The 20,212-nt window shown below is 39.5% G+C and overlaps 2 protein-coding genes and 1 long non-coding RNA gene across 6 annotated transcripts; 2 read left to right on the top strand and 1 right to left on the bottom strand.

Moving 5' to 3' along the window:
- Positions 1-2,139: 2,139 nt before the first annotated feature.
- tgoln2 (trans-golgi network protein 2) lies at positions 2,140-10,003 on the top strand. 4 transcript variants are annotated; one of them, XM_051421733.1, is made up of 5 exons: positions 2,140-2,352; positions 6,207-7,006; positions 7,292-7,510; positions 7,966-8,049; positions 8,140-10,003. In XM_051421733.1, the coding sequence occupies exons 1-5, from the start codon at positions 2,295-2,297 to the stop codon at positions 8,143-8,145; spliced, it is 1,167 nt and encodes a 388-aa protein (XP_051277693.1). In that variant the 5' UTR covers positions 2,140-2,294; the 3' UTR covers positions 8,146-10,003. The 4 variants fall into 4 exon arrangements, with proteins under 4 accessions (XP_051277693.1, XP_051277692.1, XP_051277691.1 ...); XM_051421732.1 differs by having other exon boundaries at positions 6,207-7,063; XM_051421731.1 differs by having other exon boundaries at positions 6,207-7,120.
- zgc:153044 (uncharacterized protein LOC751678 homolog) lies at positions 9,697-11,609 on the bottom strand. Its single transcript, XM_051421751.1, has one exon. It carries the CDS (start codon positions 11,517-11,519, stop codon positions 10,971-10,973), a length of 549 nt encoding a protein of 182 aa, XP_051277711.1. The 5' UTR covers positions 11,520-11,609; the 3' UTR covers positions 9,697-10,970.
- A 1,717-nt stretch (positions 11,610-13,326) lies between these two features.
- Positions 13,327-18,167, top strand: LOC127375655 (uncharacterized). The gene is made up of 3 exons (XR_007887390.1): positions 13,327-13,946; positions 14,474-14,980; positions 15,472-18,167. It is a non-coding gene; the product is annotated as an uncharacterized LOC127375655 (long non-coding RNA).
- The last annotated feature ends 2,045 nt before the right edge of the window (positions 18,168-20,212 follow it).

Genomic DNA, 20,212 nt, shown 5'->3' with positions numbered 1-20,212 from the left:
CAAAAGCTTACGCAGTTTACAGGGATAAGTATATGTATATGTGGAGTAAATGGGCAATAATCATTTTTGAAAAGGGGACGAGGAGCTTTAACAACCTCCCAGTTTGAACAATTGTCATATAGGGAATGAATAAGTGTGACTTTAACTCTTATCCCAGTGACTTTGGGTTGAGATTTAGATTTGATTGTGTCTAGTCGGATAATATCTTGTTGCTAAATTGGTGGATTCAAGGTTTCAGCGTGAGGGAGTTCACCTTGTCACACCTGATTGGAGGAATCTGAAATAGTTTAGAAAGGTAGATGGAAGCAGTATTTTTCCAGATTATGTTGTGGGAGCTTTATCACCAAACAATCAGATTTGAATGTATAGTTGTGATAAAAAACAGTGAATGTTGGTGTTTGAATCTGATTGAAACTTAAAAAAGTCAGTTATATTTGTTAGTTTCATGTGCAGTTATGTCAATAGTTTTATACAATTCAACCTTAAATTAAAATCAGTTAAATATTGAAGTTTAAAGGACAAATAGGACTGTTTAACCAACAAAATGTGAAGTTTCTGTTTACTGTAGAAGACATTTCATTTTCCAGTAAATAGCCTATATGTGCAACTTTTTCACTGAGCAATACATTCACCTACTTATCCCTTTGTTCCCAGTGAAACATCACACGCGTTCAAGGAAAAGAAAGGTGTGATGAATAGATAAGTCATGCCTTAAGCAAGAAAACAGATAGCCTGCATGAATGCATGCAAAGAAAGGTGATAGTCCCTACATGTCGTGTGAGGCAGCTGCATGGCAATGTGGTTAACTATTGAGAATAAGGGTTGAAGAAAAGAACATCCATTACTCTGGCAAATGATGGTGGCGGAAGAAGGATCGAGATCTTTTACTTTTGAGATCCCCTCCAGACATGTATTAAGGCAAATATACAAATAGTCTGAACAGCAATGTGTGTCTGACATGTTCTTCTTAAATAAAAGTACAATTTCCTCTTTAAGAGCTTTAATCTACTCCTTATACCACATTATACATTTCAAATTATTGGACAGAAGATGTCTCCTACTTGTAAAGTCCATTCTCAGCGTATGTGCACTGGTGGCTTCAGGTTTCTACATCACATGTTTAAGTTGCATACTGGACCAGTGTTGACTTCCAAACTATTTGTCCCCACCCCTTAAAATCTGATTTTCAACAAGCACAGAGAAACTTTCCACTTTCAGCAGATGAATGTGAAAACATCCTTCTAGTATCAAACTCTGCACATACATCATTCTGCACAGTGAAGATTAAACATCAGACTGTAGGAACAACAAGAAAAACATATTTTTGAGGGATTGGGGATACCAAAGTGTATAAGCACACCATTACAAGTAAAGTCATTTTAAAATGTACTTAAATGTACTAAAGTATGTGTTATATTTTACACCATTTCAAATATTAATATTGATGAATCAGTGGCGTTAATTTTAACTACCTTGTACAGTCTAGTTTGGTAGTTTAGTTCGGTGGCTTACAAAATACAGGTCGGGCCCTTCCAATGCCATCACTGGATTAGTTTTCGACGAAATGTATTTTGTTGATCATAACGTCTTTTTAATGTAAAATCATAAAAAAAACCAACTTATCAGAGCTGTCAAAGAAATGTAGGATATGTCCTTAAACTATCAAGCATGCTTTCCTGTAATGTAACTAATATAAAAGGAAGGAAAGAAAGGAAAAGTTTATATAAGATATCATAAGACAAGATAAAATAAGATAAGATCCCCTGTAGGAGAAATTCTAATTAGACACAGCAGCACAGGGGAATGTAGAGCAAAAAGTACAGAAGTACAATAAAGAATCACAAAATAAGAATATTATAAAATATAATAGAAAATATACGACTATAATGAAAAAAATATATACACTATGTGCAATAAAATGGTGCGCAACATATTTTGAGCAGCTTTTGACTAAAAAACTAAACTGTACATGCACAATATAAATAATAACTAATATAAATATAAGAGATTATCAGACCTAGGAGTCTTGTCATTTTCCAAGTATTTTAGATGGCGGCAGCTGCACGTTTTCGTCCTGCGGGGGGCAGCAGCGTCCGGATCCACACCGCCAAAAAACCCCTATAAGGACGACAAAGAAGAAGCAGGCTCGATTTGTACACGGAAGCAGGATCAGACTTGTCAAACGCGTCAAAACCTCCAACCTGTCTTCCCGCATTTGTCAACGCGGATTCCGGCTTGAGTCCGAAGCAGAGACCGATTGAAACAGTGTCGCTTTGTGTTTCTGGTCGGACACAATGAGGACGGCGGTGCTGCTGCTGCTGGCGGCGGTTCTGTGCGGCCGTATGGTCCGAGGTGAGTCTGGTCTCGGTTTGCTACGTTACGTTATTCCTCCATCAGACCTGTCTGTCTCCTCCATAATCCTGTTTAGCCAATTAAGATGGTGCATATATATATATATATATTTCTATATTTATAGAAATATATGGCAAAATATCACATGTTTTAACGAAGAGAAGAACTTCTCTGTTTCACAGTGTCCGGTATTTTACATTTTAATATATATATATATATATATATATATATATATATATATATATATATATATATATATTTATAGCCACATGTACCTGCTGTTTAAAGGAACCGAAACAGGTGTTTTTTAATTTTTTTTTATTTAAATACGTTTTGTGAAAAAGAAATAAGTAATTATTGACTGCAAATAGGTTAAGTTGAGCAATTTATTTGTCACAAAATGAGAAATACGTATAGCAAAACAAACAAACAAACAAACAAAAAGACAGAAACTGATGCTACTTTATTTAGGGCTCCACATTATGTTTTAAAAAAAGAAATATATATATGTATATGTATAATTTAGCTTTTATATTGACATATATTGCGAAATAATTCACAGTTAAGATAAGATAGACTTTATTGATCGCACACTGGGGAAAGTCCCACATTACAGCAGCTCCAGATAAAACACAGCAGATAAACAACAAATAAATACACATTAATTAACAAAATAAAAAAAATACAAGATATAATTAAAAATAGAATTAGAGTTTATACAGCTTTTTATACAGATGTGAGTGATATAGAATATTGCACAGGTTACAGCAGGAGGTATAGTAGCATGGTGTACAAATAAATAAATGCACAGGACAAATGTGTGTATATATATATCCAGCAGTAATTCAGTAGAAAAATATAGGCTAGACAGACCTGTGAATATACAGATTAGTGGGAATGATAATTGTGTGTCACAATTTTAAGATTCATTTAAAAAAAAAAAAAAAAATTGTGATGATGAGACATTTGTTGTGAACACGATTTGTAGGCCAGGGAATATCTACTGTCTGTTCATTATGATGCTGTTTTGACACACTTTACTTTTTATTAAAATATTGCAGCTTCTTGCGATTAAGAGGCAGTAGGTAATTTGAACCCCCTTGTTAGCAGAATGACCAAACTAAATCCCCCATTGTTAACCTGTCATCCCCTCTCTCCGTCCAGAGGTCACTAATAGGGGGAAAAGAGTCCAGGGAGTCCAGTCAACTGTGCATTCAGATAAACACTGCGGCTCTAGCCTGTGAGTGAGATACACACAGCGGAGAGACAACAGTCGGAGTACGAGGAAAGTTATTCGCTCTTAAAAGAGGAAAGTTAAGGAAACTTTCCTTGGGCAAACTTAATATATATATATATAACAACTTAATGTCAAAATTATAGTGTCTTATATATACTGAAGTAGCCGAGTAGTAACAATATTTATCGGCATGAAGGGGGTTAACATAAAATAAGAAAAAGGGAAAACAAGCTAGACTTTTTATTTAAGTTTTCTAAAACCAAGCCCTTGTTTAAAAGCTCCTGCTCTGTATTTTACACTTATCAGCTAAAACATTATGAGCACTGACAGGTGAAGTGAATAACACTGATTATCTGGTTATCATGGCTCCTGTCAGTGGGTGGGATATATTAGACAGCAAGTGAACATTTTGTCCTCAAAGACAGTGTGTTAGAAACAGGAAAAACAAGGGCCAAATTGTGATGGCTAGACGACTGGGTCAGACCATCTCCAAAACTGCAGCTATTGTGGGGTGTTCCCGGTCTGCAGAGGCCAGTACCTATCAAAAATAGCCAGAGGAAGGAAAAGCGGTGAACCGGGGACAGGGTCACGAGCAGCCAAGGCTCATTAATGCATTTATTTATTATTAGAGTACTTATTATTTATAATCTCTCCAGTTCAATGTGAAAACTGACGATAAACATTGTTGGAATATTATTGAATTGTGCTTTATTTGTCAGTTGTTGAGTGCTGACTACAGATGTTGATACAACTACAAGGCTCCTTCAATATAATGGCACTGATTCATAACGCAAGTTAGACATTATGACATGGTTTTAGGCATTGCACTTGCGCCTTTTTCTCTCCTTTCTCTCATAATCTCTAAACTATAGCTTATATACCGTTTTACTTAAGGAAACAGTATTTCCATCACTAGGGTGCTCCCATTGGGCCATCTCCCTTGTTAAACATGAGAAAATCCTGGGACCTAGAACTATTGACACCACAGTCCCATCCCACACGCTGCTTTCCATCATGAACTCTTCCGCCTCCAGGTTCCCCATAAGTGCAGTGTACACAACAGTCTATATATAGCATCTTAATTAAACGCCCAGACTCACCGCACTCTTATTTTGAAATTATCCCACTGTTTTTTTTAAAATTAGTCAATTTGGTTGTAACAATTTGAGCTAAGACAGTTTTAGTTTAGTTTAGAGCACAATATAAACAAAAACAATACAGCTTTTAAAACTAGACTTTGACACACAGGAAGCGCCTTAATTGTTATAATTGGTTCCTTCCCTAACAGATTTTAAAATGTCAGATTACCAAGACCATCTGGGCCCACGTGGCCGTTCCTTGCTTTGCCTGGTCTTTAAGCCAGCCTTGATAAGCAGGTGTATTAATCTAATAGTAATCAGTCACATGGGTACACCTGGGACATTCTCAGCAGCTGCTTAATTATATAAACCTGTACAATCCAATGCAATCCAGTACAGCAGCTCTGCTATAAGTTCATTACATTTAGGAAGCTTATAATGTTAACTTTATGTTGACAACTGGGACCTTTTGTTACGTGTCATTTCCTTTCTCTCTTGCCTCTCTATTGTTGCTGTCCACTAAAGGCATACAAATAATTGAATAAAAGAAGCACAAATAAAATGATAAGCTTTGTAGAAAGTGGCAGCTATGTGTATGTCATTTTTTTAAAAAACAATCCCACACTTCTGCCCAACAAAAAACAACAAACTGCTCTAATATCTGGTATTCACAGAAATTTGACTACATAAAATTCAAAAAACAAGATGTTCTCAAAATTAGGGACGCATGATATGGATTGTACGATTTCAGCTGCTAACCTAGAGATAAGAGATACTTTCGTATTTTTGTTTATAACCTGTAGTTTTTACACACCTGATGGTAACGAAGGCTGAGTTGTAGTCAGCAAATATGATGATTTAATATTCTACAGCTCCGTTATAGTAACTATTGTTAAGTCTTCATATGTTTTTTTTTTTTTTTTTTTTTTTTTAAGTAAAGTATATTGACCGATAATTTATTGACTGTAATTTAATTATCGGGATAACTTATAATAACATAAATTTCCCATTATCGTGACTAAAGATTCCAAGATAAGGTACATCACTCTTCGTTTTTAGGAAACACCTAATTTCTATGAAATAATAGGAATTACAGGTAATTGTATTGTCATTTGTTCTTTTTCAGCCTGTAAACCAAACTCATTTTTGCATTTCAGTGTGTGGAGGTTGCTTCCTCGACCTTAATGTTATGGCCTTTATGCTATGCTTTTTACATTTTATAATCTAATAATCTAATCAAATCATCTCGGCTAATTTAATTCAAGATGGGGAAACTGAAAAGAATAAGACAGAGGACATTGCTAACACGATGGGACAGAACAGACAAGTAGTGCAAAACTAATATTCCAAAGTTTGCAGTGGAAACAAAGAAGGAATAGTAATGAGGAAAACCTAACTTGTGTATCTAGGTCAGCAGTGCAGAACTCACAATGGCAGCATTCATGGCATTTATTATTAGACAGCATTATATTCAGTTGTTCTGTTATTGTCACCGTGCCCTGTGTTCTGCTAGTTAAAAGTTTTTAAATTATTTACAGGGGCTCCAGCAACAAAACCTCAGGCAGTCCCTGATGAGCAAGCCAAACCAAATCAACCAAATCAACCAAATGGCGATGACAATGCAGGATCCAAAACAGGAGAGCATAATATCCCTAAAAAAGCAGCAAGTGAACCAACAGTGAAAACGAATGATGAAAAGTCAGGAGACAAAGGACCAGATCAGTCCACGAACAAGAACCACAAGCATGTAATGGACGGTGTGGACAGTGCACCACAAGCAGTTCAAAATGTTAACGTTGGGAAACAGGAGCAGCACACTGACAATGGGGGAACCAGTGAACAGAAGCCTTCAAACTCACCGGAAGCCAGCAAAGAAGTGCCGGACAAAGGACCTGAGGAGAAACCTGCAGTGTCAGGAGGGAACAAAGACAGGCAAAATGACTCCGAGAAAGACCCCACTGGAGGAAAGCCAGGAGGAGACCCCAACGGAGGAAAGCCAGGAGGAGACCCCAACGGAGGAAAGCCAGGAGGAGACCCCAACGGAGGAAAGCCAGGAGGAGACCCCAACGGAGGAAAGCCAGGAGGAGACCCCAACGGAGGAAAGCCAGGAGGAGACCCCAACGGAGGAAAGCCAGGAGGAGACCCCAACGGAGGAAAGCCAGGAGGAGACCCCAACGGAGGAAAGCCAGGAGATGACCCCAACGGAGGAAAGCCAGGAGGAGACCCCAACGGAGGAAAGCCAGGAGGAGACCCCATTGGAGGAAAAGGAGAAGGAGAGGACGACAAAAACAAGGAGCCAGGAAAGGACACCACTGACGGAGAGGGAGAAGGAGAGGACGTCAAAAACAAGGAGCCAGGAAAGGACACCACTGACGGAGAGGGAGAAGGAGAGGACGTCAAAAACAAGGAGCCAGGAAAGGACACCACTGACGGAGAGGGAGAAGGAGAGGACGTCAAAAACAAGGAGCCAGGAAAGGACACCACTGACGGAGAGGGAGAAGGAGAGGACGACAAAAACAAGGAGCCAGGAAAGGACACCACTGACGGAGAGGGAGAAGGAGAGGACGACAAAAACAAGGAGCCAGGAAAGGACACCACTGACGGAGAGGGAGAAGGAGAGAAGGACAAAAACAAGGAGCCAGGAAAGGACACCACTGACGGAGAGGGAGAAGGAGAGAAGGACAAAAACAAGGAGCCAGGACATGGAGCAACAGGAGAGAGAAATCCGTATGACTCAGCCGGTATAAAAGATGAGGCGGAGAGCAGTCATTTCTTTGCCTACCTTGTCTCTACAGCTGTGCTGGTGGCAGTGCTCTACATCACTTACCACAACAAGCGCAAGGTACATGGCCTTTAGGTTTCACTGAGACGTCCGTGAAAGCATTCTTGGGGTTTCCACTGACCCACATTTGAGTTGCAAATGTAGTCTGTGCATTCTTGTTGCACCAAATAAAGATGTCAATGGAATTTTATAGAAACCCAGATATTACTGAGCTAGACCTTTTTGTTTTATATTCAGTCAGGTTTCCACTACATGCAATGGAATATATATATTTTTTTTTTACAGAGCTAGGCTACCTGTTTTCTCTTTACTGTACCAATATGAGAGTGGTATAAATGGCCTCAAATGACTCTCGGGCAGGAAAACACATTATTTTCCATAAAGGTCCAGTTATTATAGTTATTAAATTAGTTAAAGCAGTTCAACCGTATTGTCCAGTATTGTGTGGCACATCAGGCTTCATACTAATCTGAATCAGTTGAAAATGTTAATATATCTTTCCCTTTTTTCCTCAGATAATTGCCTTTCTTTTGGAAGGAAAGAAATCCAGATCCTCGCGCCGACCTAAATCCACAGAATACCAAAAGCTGGAACAACATGTAAGTTGTTGAAACGCATGTCTTAAAATTAAAAAGTAGTTTTAATCAATTATGTTGTAAGTTGTGAATTTGTCTCCCATTTTCTTTCAGATGTGATCTGAAGTAAAACACTGGGGGTTGTGTGAGAAGTGGGCGAGTGGATAACCGGCGTTAGATATTTTCCTGGTGTCCTCTGCATTGATTTCCCCTTGTGACATTTTTCTATCATGTACCTTTTTAGATGCTTATTGTATGACTATGCAGATGACACTGTTGCCTTATTGAGGGGGATTAGTGAAATGCAGTGAAGGTAAAATAAGCATGCTGTTTTTTGCACTTGTGTCGTTATTCAACTTTTAAAGCAATCTTGTAATTCGACCTGTCCAAGGTTCAGACTCAGGATATTTCAGTAGCAGATATAAATATTAGCTGTTTGGGTTCCAGTCTTGTTTGTACAGTACATTAGTGATTGCACTGTGCACCTAAAATAAGCCATCTGAATCTTTGTAAAATACTGGCTGTGTACCATTTCTTTCAGGTAAATGTATGTTAGATAATATATATCACAAGTCCATTCAGATGTACTAAAGTGTTCAAGATTCAAGAAAACTTTATTGTCATTGTACCACTGTGCAAGACATCAAAAACCTGCGAAATGAATGGGATTTGCGTTCATGACCATATAGTGTTGGCCAGATGAATGTAATGGCAACCTATACTTTTCCAATGAGATGTTAGCACATCGTCTTAAAGGCTGAGCAGATGAAGAAATATGATCAGTTTCTTGCTCAGAGTCAGATGAGAAGATCAATATCACCCTCATATCTCTCTGGTTAATATAACATTGAAGCTACAGATAGCTGCTGGTTAGCGTAGCCAGGCATAATGACTGGAAATGAGGAAACGGCTAGCTCGGCTCTCTCCAAAAGTAACAAAATCTGTCCGGCGCCTTTAAAGCTCATTTAAAAAGCATAAAAATTACATGTTGCAGGTTGTGTTGGACTGTACTTTGATTGGGAGCATTGAAGATGAAAAGTAGCCTCCTATTTGGTGTAGAGACATAAGAGTGGTATCAATCTTCTCATCTAACTCTTGGCAAGAAGAGGACCGAGTATATTCCCCAAAATGTTGAACTGGTTTGAAATACAACTGAACAACGGCTGTCAGGGTGTTGGGAGCTCATGTAAATGCCTCTTTATGTATCCAGGCAATCCATCTTACCAAACTGTCAGCCTGGTTACTGTCTGTCTGTCTGTCCCACACCTCTGTGGCTGATTACACTATTCCACTTTCAGTTGAACGTTTCTAACTTGTGGCTCTGTATTGAAACTGGTCTGGAAGGAAACGGTTATGTAAGAGGACATTGGCCAACAGCTGCATTTGTTTTAACTGTTGGGACTGCACTATGGGAAAAAATGTTTTGCGGGGGATAGGTTGACCACTAATCTTACCGTAGACTAGACGTGTGTGTGTGTGTGTGTTTCTGTTCAGAGATGACAGACTTTGTGCCAAATTGTGAACGATATTACTGTGATTCAATGTGTGATTTTTATTTTTATTTTTTCTGAGTTAACACTTCATTTCTACTGGGTGGTGGTCATAATATATGGGAAGTAAAAAGGAAAAGAAATGTAACCCAATTGTTTCTTGGTAAAATCAAAGTCCAAATTATGTTCAAATATTTATTTTTATTGTGAAATCTGCAAAGATAAGTCAGCTTTTTATAGGCAAACTAGTTTACAACACATTGTTCTTTTCACGAGTGACATAAGCAAAAGAATTAGTTAAAAAATGTAAGGAGTGACATCAGCATGGAATTAGTATGTTTTTATAGCTAAATAACTATCAGATATTTATTTCATGTTATAAGCATCCTGCTGTCCTTAAAATGTGTGATCGCACAAATGTGTGTGTGTACTAAACCAATTGAGTTCAGATTCTAAAATAAAAGCTTTTTCTACTTTCTAGCCTCAAACATGTTGGATTGACTGCTTTCACTGTTACAGCTACTGTAGTGATTCAGGGCCCGTCATATACAAGCTTATAACCACTGGTAGAGGTAATATACTCAGATTATTTAAAGTACCAAAAAGTCCTGCATTCACAATTCTACAAAGTAGTATCAGCAGAATGAACCCAAAATATATAAAAGTAAAAGTTCTCATTATGCAGACAAATGGCAAACATGGCTTATTAGATATAACATTTATAGATATCAAAATATACTTTTAAACTCTTAAAGTGCCACTTACACATACTGGAATCACATTGTCCTTCATTTTAGGACACCTCACCTCCCTGTTGTTCGGTTTGGAATAGTATTGGTGGGGGATGCTGTGGACCAGCTCAGCCTTTAGCCACGGTGATGGGCTTAGGATTTTGGAATGACTGTAAAGATTGGGCTCAAGCTTGTGGAAATTCGAAATCAATATAGGACTGTGCATTAGCGAGCTAGACAGCTTTTTCCAAGTCACAATTATTATTTTAAAAAGTGTTTATCGCGATATCATATCATCCCATCCCTTGTTGTGAGATGATTAAGGCTGGAAAGAAGAATAAATACGCATTTATTATAAAAACTTTGCTCTGCTCTGTGCTTTATTGTGAAATACTGTATAACTGTACCTCTTTGAAACCATCTGAGATACCTAGAACAGAAATAACTGAACTCATAGGAGCCACAGAAATGTGACACTGCTGTTTTTCTAAGGGGCCACAAGCTATAAAAAAGGTTAGTAACCACTGGTTTAATGTTTCACAATGCATTGTATTTCATAGACTGATGTTATTTTTATGTAGGTGTAAACCTTTATCTGAAACCAGACATTATAGCTGAGATAAAGTGTGTGTGGAGTAGAAGCACATGAAGCCTGCAGCATGTTATCACTGTATGTCACACAGTAAATGCCCATACATCCCTTTAAAGCAGTGCAGTGACTTCCTCACAGTGGCATCATATTCTTGGCCTCCTCCTCATAAATGTCTGGTATCTGTCCCATGGAGGAGGGAACCATTCGGACAGAGTTGCACCCCCGAAGCTCCATCTCATAGCCGATGAGCTGCTCCCAGAAGCCGTTATTGGGCCTCACCATGGGTCGACAGGTCTTCACCCACCCGTGGGCCTCCAGGAGAGTCACACCGCGGTGCTTCAGCAGGTAGGCCATGCACAGGGCGGCGGAGCGGCTCACCCCGGCGTTGCAGTGCACCAGCGTGCGGCCACCGCGCTCTGCCGTGTGCTGGACTTTATCTGCAACCTGGTCGAAGTGATCCCGGAGAGGAGACACCGGGGAGTCAGAGACGGGGATGTGGATGTACTCCTCCACCCCGGGAGGAGGAGGGCAGCTGCTTTTGGTCTCAGTAACGTTCACGATGCAGGTTATCTGGCCCCGAGTCAGCTGGGAGGGGTCATTAGCCGCTCTGCCGTTACTCAGGTAAAGATGGTCGGTGACTCGGCACAGGCCTGAGAGCCCTGCAGGACCCGACTGATGCATAAACCTAAATATATTGCTGCAGCACAGCTGTCTCACCGAAAACTAGTTGTCCGCTTGAGCCACCGCGGGTCTTGCGACTGTCTGTTGTAAGGCAGCCCAGGAAGGTCAAATTTGTGCGAGCGCGCACGCTGTCGCCCCCAGCTGGATGGGGTTTTCATAAGGCAGACATATTGGATAGACATAACATTTTTTTTTAATTTAGAAGCTAAACAAACAAACAAAAAACAAACACATTGCATGAGTAGAGTGACTTTGTTTCTTCCTTGTAGTTTTTTCCCTAATTCTGTAATTTTTGCTTAATATCTCAATGAAAAGGAAGGACAAACATGCTGATATGTCCTGCTTTAGAAAAAAAAAGGCAGGATAGACAGAGGATGACAAACTCACACAGGGAGGAGATGAGGAAATAGGGGGAATAGAAAAGGGTAAAATGAAGATCCAAGCTAAAACATGAGACAGAATCAGAAACTGATAGAGGTTGGAGATGAAGACAGACACACATAATGGTGTAGTGGTGCCTGGAGAAGTGGATACACTCTTAATGTAAGCCCCCCTCAAATTTTTTTAAGCTGCCTGTCCAGCAAAGGATAAACACCCTGTGATATAAACAGTAACTTGTAAGACTACTCTTGCATATTCAGTTATCCCAAAAATAGACCAGTAGTATTTACACACTGCTGCTTAACTTCTGCTGCGTTACTTCAGGGAATAAGGATCAGTATGAAATTAACAGAGGTGCAGAATTTGCAATCAATACTGACCACATACACGGGTGAGCAAACTACATAATGATGCATTTTAAGTGAAGTGTCCCTTACTCCATCCACTCTGTGCACATCAGAGGGATTTAGAAGTAGGTATACACAATGCTGACTGAAAAATAAGTTGGTATACTCTTGCGTATACCCTGCACTACTAGTTACTGTTCATTTTATCTTACCTACAGAAGTAGTAGTTACTTTTATGTGTGGATAATATTCATGTGGATGTGCAGAGAAAATGAAATCACATGTGACAAAGCCTCGCTGAGAACTGCAGACACCATTGTGGTGGAATCGTCTGTATCTTGTTTCTTTATTTTTAAGTTCAGCATATGATAATATTATTGTGCCATTTACTCTGGGAGTCCCATCCCTACACAAAATATCAGTTTGTCACTGTAGTTGCCCCTTCCTCTAGCACCACCCTAAGGCCCAAAAGTGTACCACCCAAATCTCTGAACAATGTGAGACTCACCAGAAAAGAAATCCCTTTGATAAGCCTCTCCTTCAACGCAGCCTCAGGCCAAAATGTTTCTCCCAACAAGTGGAAAAGATCTCAAATAAGAATGTCATCCATTTCAGTTTTCACATGAGAATTACAGCCTCATTAAAAGCTGTGTGCATATTCCATGTCTTTTAAAGTCCTCAGCAAAAGCAAATATTTTTCATTAGTAAGTAACATATTTATTATTATTACCATCATACTTTATTATTTAGCTGTTTCACATTTTAAAACACTACAAAAAAAAAACAACTCTACAAAATTCCACAATTACAGAAACATCACAGGAATCACTATAAAAGAGTCACAATGAAACCATTAGAAAAAGTTTAAAATAAGCTGTTTGTCACTGATATTAATGTAAAGCAGCATCTTATCATCACAGCAGAGCTGCATATTGACTCTTGTCATTCTACTCTTGAGCTACTAAAATAAATGAGAAGCAGAAAAAGAGAATAAGTGTCTTTATGCTTGTGAACGTGGAGAAATCAGATAATAATGAACATTCATACCAACCATTAGTAATGTCCCAGTGTGTCCCTTTAAGTCAAATTATAGCAGAATACTGTAGTGTGTGGGTTTTTTGTGGTTTGAAGTGGTTGCTGTGTGTTAGCTGGTGGTGCCTGCAGGCAGTCCTCGGTTGCCCAGGAAACACAGATGGTGGATGAAGGGCGCGCATACAAAAGACCATAAACCTGTGGCAGCAGCTGGAGACCGAGACCCCTGATTAATTCAGGTCTGTGCAGTCCGGCTTAGTCAAAGACGTCGCTGTTCTCTTTAATACCTCCCATCCATTTCCTTTGTCCCGCGGCTTCCGTCTCCACTTTATCCTGTTTTTTCCCGGACTGGACTCTCGTCAGTGCGCAGCTGTTGTTGGCACTCCCACATCTGCTTGTCTCAGCTCGGCAGCCATATAGACGACGCTCCGCCGCGGTTCGTGTTAGTGCGTAGCGTTAGTTTAAGGGGGGAACCAGCCTTTTACTGCAGGCAGATAAAACCTCCAACTGCACACACACACACACACACGGTGTGTATTTGCAGCTTACCCTCAGCATGGGGGAAAAGAAGGAAACGAAGAAGAGGAAGAAGAGGAAGATGTGATCCTTTCGCACCGTTTGATGCTGCGGGACAGGTGGATCTGCATGTGGAACCTGGAGATCGCTGGTAGGAACAAAATACACTATACAGTTCATATACTTCTTTTACATTCAGCCTTTTATTTCTCCGAACAAACCGGTTGAATTGTTTTAGATTAGATGTTTTAGATTACACATACATTGACTGCAGAGGAGGGCCTAGTCTCTTGTCTCAATCTGACATCCTTGCAGGATTTATGAATATTAAAATAGGCTTATCTGTAGAAAAGCTGTTTCTGGTGGACACATGCCAGATTAGAATCTTAATCTTGCTGTATATTATATACAGTAAGGCCTGCATTTTTTTTTTTATCTCCAGATAGACAGTATCCAGTAACATAAGCTGCAGCCGCTGTGTTTTCACTGCTTGGCCAGAAATATCAAACAAATTCAACTCAAGCCTTAGCTATGGTCTTAAGTTCTGATTGTATGTATTTATTAACATTTTAGGTGAAGTGGGCCATTAAACACAAAAACCTAGTAAACCTGTAACATTACTACTACATTTATGATCAGCTGTAAAAGAGCTTTATTCAGTATGCTTTTATTTTGTAGGTAACCCAATGCTGCATGGACTTTGCACTGGATTCATCTGCAGAGCTGCTGTCAAGTCACTAGTGAGAACCCTGGGAGGATCCAAACGGGAACCAACAGCAGGACAGGTTATGTGTACAGGCCGGATTACTTTTATTAAAATCATGAGGGAGGTTCATTTTTCACTGGCACACAATGCCAGATGGAAAATTTATTTGAATACAGATAACTGATATCAATGACTCCCATCTCCAGTGACGTATATATTTAACAGTGGGTGTATTTCAGCCTCATTTGTGTCTAAATAAAAAAAGCAGTAAGGAGAAACAAGTAATCCCTGAGGGTGTCTTGGGTGGACAGTTGGGTCGCGTCCCACTTTTCTGCTGCTTGTGTTGTGTGTTCCTCTCCAGTTCCACTGATGGAAAAGCAGATCGGGGCTCGCACCGGACGCCACCAGCGGCATCTCCCCATCAACCCTCTACCGTGCTGCCTCACAGACTGCTACAGGATCAGTAGATTTACGCCACGGTGACTTTTATTTCCCTCATATTCACTTTACACACCACACTGTGACTTGTTATAGAGGTCCACATGAATATAAACTGCAGAGCCAATTTCCCTATCTTGCTTTTGCCCACATGCAGGATGTGTCCCTGTGTATGTGTGCTAAGCCTCTGTGCTGGCTGAAAGTGCAGATAAATAGGGAACAGATAGAACATGGGAGATTAGTTATGTGTTAAATCGCTGCCATATTTTCCTCTGTATGCTATCCTTTCCAGGATTATGGTTAAGAGAGGAGATAAACCAACCTGAAAGTGGAGACCATGACCAAATCAGATTAGCATAATCAGCTTTTCACATTCATTATTCAACATTAGGCGGGATTATCCTGGGGAAAAAAATGTTTGTTAGACCAAGACAAAAATATGTCTTTTAAAAACATATCATGTAAAAGAGGCCAGGAACAGGAATGTGTTCACTGTGATACTGTAACATCTGTCATATCATTTCTCCTGCAGTGATGGATGCACGGTGCCATTACTGCTGTCCCGTACCTTCAGAAGGAGACGACCCGTGTTCAAGTGTTTCCCCAATGAGACGACTTCTTCTGCTTTTGTGCATCTGTGAAAATGGCTTTGAATAGTTAAAAATACAACCACAGCTTTGCAGTCAGTGTCAGGTGATCAGATTTAGCAGGAAGCTTATTTCAGCTATTTGTATCCAAAATAATTTACTGCAGTGTTCTTTCCTGTCTCCCTAAAATGTGTGTATTCTCCTGGCTGTGAGTAATACTAATACAGCTTCATCCACCCACGCTCTTATATTTTTTGGCTGATCAAGAACACTAACACTGCAGCCATCGAACACCTCTCACGCCTGTTTATTTCAGCTGCTGTGTGCAGTGCCCTCCTCTCTCTGTTACCGTGGTTACTCTGTTTAACACTTTGGTCACCCATTTTAAATTCACTAGAAGTGGTGTGTCTGTAATGAGGCTGTCCTGTGTGTTAACTTCTCACCAAAGCTTGCAAGTATCTATGCCAGATCCAGAACTGGAAAGCTCTGATATTTTAATCCTGCAGAGTTAAAATAAATCTGCTTAAGAGAGTGAGAATGACTAGTTTTCTCACATTTAGACAATGTGTAATTCACACAGTATGTTCTTTGTTTGTCTTGAAAACTCTTCATTTGGATGTGTTACCAATTATTCTTTTAATGTAGCGTACTGTGTGTTTTAGCTGTAGCGGGTGGGCGCGTGTGTGTCTGCGTGAGTGCATGTGTTTGTGTGCATGTGCTCTATTTGTGTGCGTGTTTGTTCCTATATGTGTGCATGTGTATCATGTCTGTCTGATCAAACAGACATTTGTAATGGTTGTGAAGCTACAAGCTGCTTTTCAGTGATTTTCTTACAACTGCAATGTTTAAAAAATGCCTGAAGCTCATTTTTTAGCCACTGGACGTACCAGAGAACGGATAAAAAAATATTTACAAGTGATTCTTAGCATTTGTTTCAACCTCACTGAAGTACCAGTTAGGTGGGGATTCCTGTGATTTAGATAATCACAAGAATGTCGCTGTAAATTAATGGTGTGTAGTTTTCTAAATGATGCCTGCTGGCATTAATTAAACTGTCATGGTGCCTACAGCCCCACCATCTGATACTTAAGCAAATTACAGCAAATGCTAATAATTATGTGCAAATAGCTTTTTACCCAGGTCTGGATTCTACTAACAGTATCTCACTAATATCTAACAATACTAATGTCTGCTAACAGTCGGATGATTACTAACCTGTACTCTGAATGCTGATGGCTGGCCTTGTTCTTTCTAACCCACTGACTAACCCTCTGCTTTATGCCCGCAGTCTGATGCACACACTCCTCTCTCATGATCCTGCAATCCTTCTTCTAGAAAAGACCAACTTTGGATTTGATTGTTAAAGGAGAAAATCAATGAAAACGGTTAAAGTGAGCAAGTCAAGAAGGGTTTCAGGACTTGGGAAGGAAAATGTTTATTAACCACTAGATGAAAAGAGGAGCAGAAACAGCTGCTGATACCAAACTGGGTTGACCACATACTTTGGAAGAATCCTCACAAAAACCGATTATGATCTGGTTCCAAATGATATTCCCTAAATTCACATCTTCAGAGACATCTTCTTTCTGTCTCTGCCTGTGCACTGTGTGGTCAACCTTCGCAGGTGAGTGCCTGGCTTGTTGTCAAGACACAAGCCAAGCAAACCTCCACTACTAACTTATTATGGTGTTGATACTAACCGTGGTGAGGCTGTAAAGGTCCACCTGTTGCTCTTACTAACATCTCTGTTCTTTCTGACTGAATTTCTATTGTGATGTCTGAAATCCAATTATTCCGTCTCTTTGTTAATTTTTAATTAAATCCAAGCATGCCTTGTGGTACTAGGGATGTTTATTAATTGATATTACATGGAAGCCTTTATCCAAAACATCTTCTGGTGCCATGAGTATGTACTTTTTTAGCAGCGGGCAGTCCCACTAAAGTCCCGTAGCTCTAACTGCGTCAGTGACGTGCTCAACACAAGTCTTTACAAAGAAGCTACTAACATTTCCTGAAGTTAAATTAACCGAAGAGCTTTTATTAGCTCTCTGCAAACTAACAAACTAACCTACTAATAAACTAATAATAACTAACTAAAATCACTAACGCTGTGATGGGTGACAGAATTAGTGAAGCACCCTTATTTTGAGGAGTTGCATCACTTTTTGAATGTACTAACAGACTTAAGTTTTGAAGAGCTATTGACGTTATTTGAATGTGCCTGTGTGTGTGTGTGTGTGTGTGTGTGTGTGTGTGTGTGTGTGTGTGTGTGTGTGTGTGTGTGTGTGTGTGAAAGAGAGGACAGGAGAGTGTCTGTGTATATGTGTGCAAATGTATGAGCAAAAATGTCAAACTGGATGAGGTTTTTTTTCCTCACAAACAATATTTTAACATATTAATGAATATTGCATTAATTAGAGCATTTTTAGCCAGATTTATCCACAATTACTCTTTCAGCCTAGCGGAGCACCAGGATACCTATAAAACACAGCTTATACACAACCTCTCAAACAATACAATGTGTGGACGTATCATGCATGGAAAGAAAAAACAAATGAAATGTACTATTTTTGTAATTTATTGCTAATTTATCTATTGTCTTTACCACATTTTTATGTAATAAACAATTTTCACTCATAAATATATCATGTTATTATTGTATTGTTTCTTTTCTCAGATATTTACATTAATAATTGAAACCTATGGAGTCTAATACAAAAGATCCCATCCAGGCAAGTGTTCAAATTGTCCACAACAAGAACAACAGGTAAAGTCCAGGAGCATGTTTTCAGCATTCAGCCAGGAACTTACAAGGTGTATTATTTATATGACGATATGGAGTACCAACTCCAGGAGTGCCATTATCTGAAATAACATCTTTACTCTCTTGATTGCTGTAATCATACAGAAGCATGATTACCAGCGCAGCATGTCTGACACATGCAGAGTCCTGCAGTATCCATTTTTATTAAAAATCTTGATTTACGGATCCACAAAATCTGTGCAATAACTAAGAGGTTTTCAGTTTTTTTTAGCTTCAAAGTGGTACGAGTTTGGATTTTTAAAGTCATGTAGGGAGGATTTATTATTTCCATGATGGCAGTGTTACAGCAGGGGGCAGCAGCTCATCAGGTTAGAGGATTTTGGTGCAGTGTAAAAAGCTCCTCAAGTTTATTGGATATTCTGCTTATATTTGCTGCTACTGGACAAACGTTTTCAATGGTGCAATGATTTCACACTCTTTACTGTTTATTTCGATGATGCACATGGTTAAAATACAAATTTCTGATTCAGTTTAAACCACATGCTTAATATGGGCTGTTTTTCTTTTAAAGTATTACAAAAGGGGTCCTCATAAATGTGAAACACAATTGGTTTGCGGTGCCAGTGGTACCATTTGCACCATCAGTGCAATCATGTAAAGTGTTGTATGCACTGTCAATTCCTCTTGTCTCGACTTTAAGTATTGTGGATTAATTGTAAGCACTGTTTTCACCTTAAAACCGAAGTCACAACACTGAAGACATGCACAGTCTGATAAACTTGCCATCTGGATTGAAGGACTATATTGTTTGCTGTTCTATGTGTAAGATTTCTTTTGGATATTGTACAGCAGATGTTTGTTATCAAGCTGTTTTTCTGTTGCATGCTGTGGGAGAAATTGTTCTAGTGAGAGATGCAAATCAAATTTTCTAATTTCCTTCCGCTGCATTCCTCATTGGTTGAGATACAAAGGTCAAAGGTCACCCCCCTCTGTATGAACTCTATATGGACAGCCACGACCAATGTGATTAATTCATTTATTTGTATTTATTAATATATGTCAAACAAGTTATTATAGCTGTGTTATACCCAGACTAAATATAATTCAGCCTAATGTGTTTTTGACAGAGACAGAAAGAAAAATGGAGGGGTTGAGTCGCACACTGAAACGCACACAAACGCACACACCTGGACCTTCATTCCATCGTCCTCCTCCTTTGCTTGTGTCAGACAGAGGGGGCTCTGCTCTGCCCCCCATTTGAGCCCGATGTGATCCAGATGACAGGGGTTTCCAAAGGTAGGAGCAGCGGGGCCCGGGGTCTTCATGGGTCAGCTGTAATTCACCACAGAGCTCAGAGAGCAGGGTCTTAACACACACAAAACCCCTCACAGAACAGTGAGGCTCCACTTAAAGTCTTAAATATCACACAAACTCCAGTTCAAAGGCAGGTATGTTGGCATGAAAAACATTAATCGGCTTAATGATGTTCCCTAGCGAATGGTTAGTTTTGCCAGTCTTTGAAAACACACTAATGCTCCACTTTACAGGGACTTGGATGCCACAGAGGCATTTGTGGCCCAGAGAGACTCGTGGAGAAGAAACAGTGCGGGCTGGCAAGAAATAATTCCAGAATTATCTCATCGTTTCAGAATTTCTGAAAGTTTTACCGATTATCTATTTCCGTTTGACTCTTTCCTTTAGTAAAATAAGGAATGTCTGTGCGCAGTGCATATGTGTGTGTCTGTCTGTATTTATGTGTGTGATCCAGAAGCAGCTCTCTGTAACCAGAGCCTCCATCACAGGGAGGATGTCTGCTGAAATAACAGCTCACTGCCTCCAATGGAATTTGTCTGTAAGCTGTAAAAGATGGCGAGGGAGAGGAAGAAAAAGTGAGGGAAGTATTTCTCTCTGTGGCGCTGTAA

Source organism: Dicentrarchus labrax, unplaced genomic scaffold (genome assembly GCF_905237075.1).
Source record: "Dicentrarchus labrax unplaced genomic scaffold, dlabrax2021, whole genome shotgun sequence".
In the NCBI taxonomy this organism is placed as follows: domain Eukaryota; kingdom Metazoa; phylum Chordata; class Actinopteri; family Moronidae; genus Dicentrarchus; species Dicentrarchus labrax.
Note: the sequence above shows the minus strand (reverse complement) of the source record. Positions and strands in the feature narration are given on the sequence as shown.

Bases quoted from the DNA above. Each gene is read 5' to 3' on its own strand.
- tgoln2 (XM_051421730.1), top strand. From the start codon at position 2,295: ATGAGGACGGCGGTGCTGCTGCTGCTGGCGGCGGTTCTGTGCGGCCGT. The intron at 2,353-6,206 runs GTGAGTCTGGTC...AATTATTTACAG, and splicing joins GTGCGGCCGTATGGTCCGAG to GGGCTCCAGCAACAAAACCT. The intron at 7,511-7,965 runs GTACATGGCCTT...TTTTTTCCTCAG, and splicing joins CTTACCACAACAAGCGCAAG to ATAATTGCCTTTCTTTTGGA.
- zgc:153044 (XM_051421751.1), bottom strand. From the start codon at position 11,519: ATGCATCAGTCGGGTCCTGCAGGGCTCTCAGGCCTGTGCCGAGTCACC.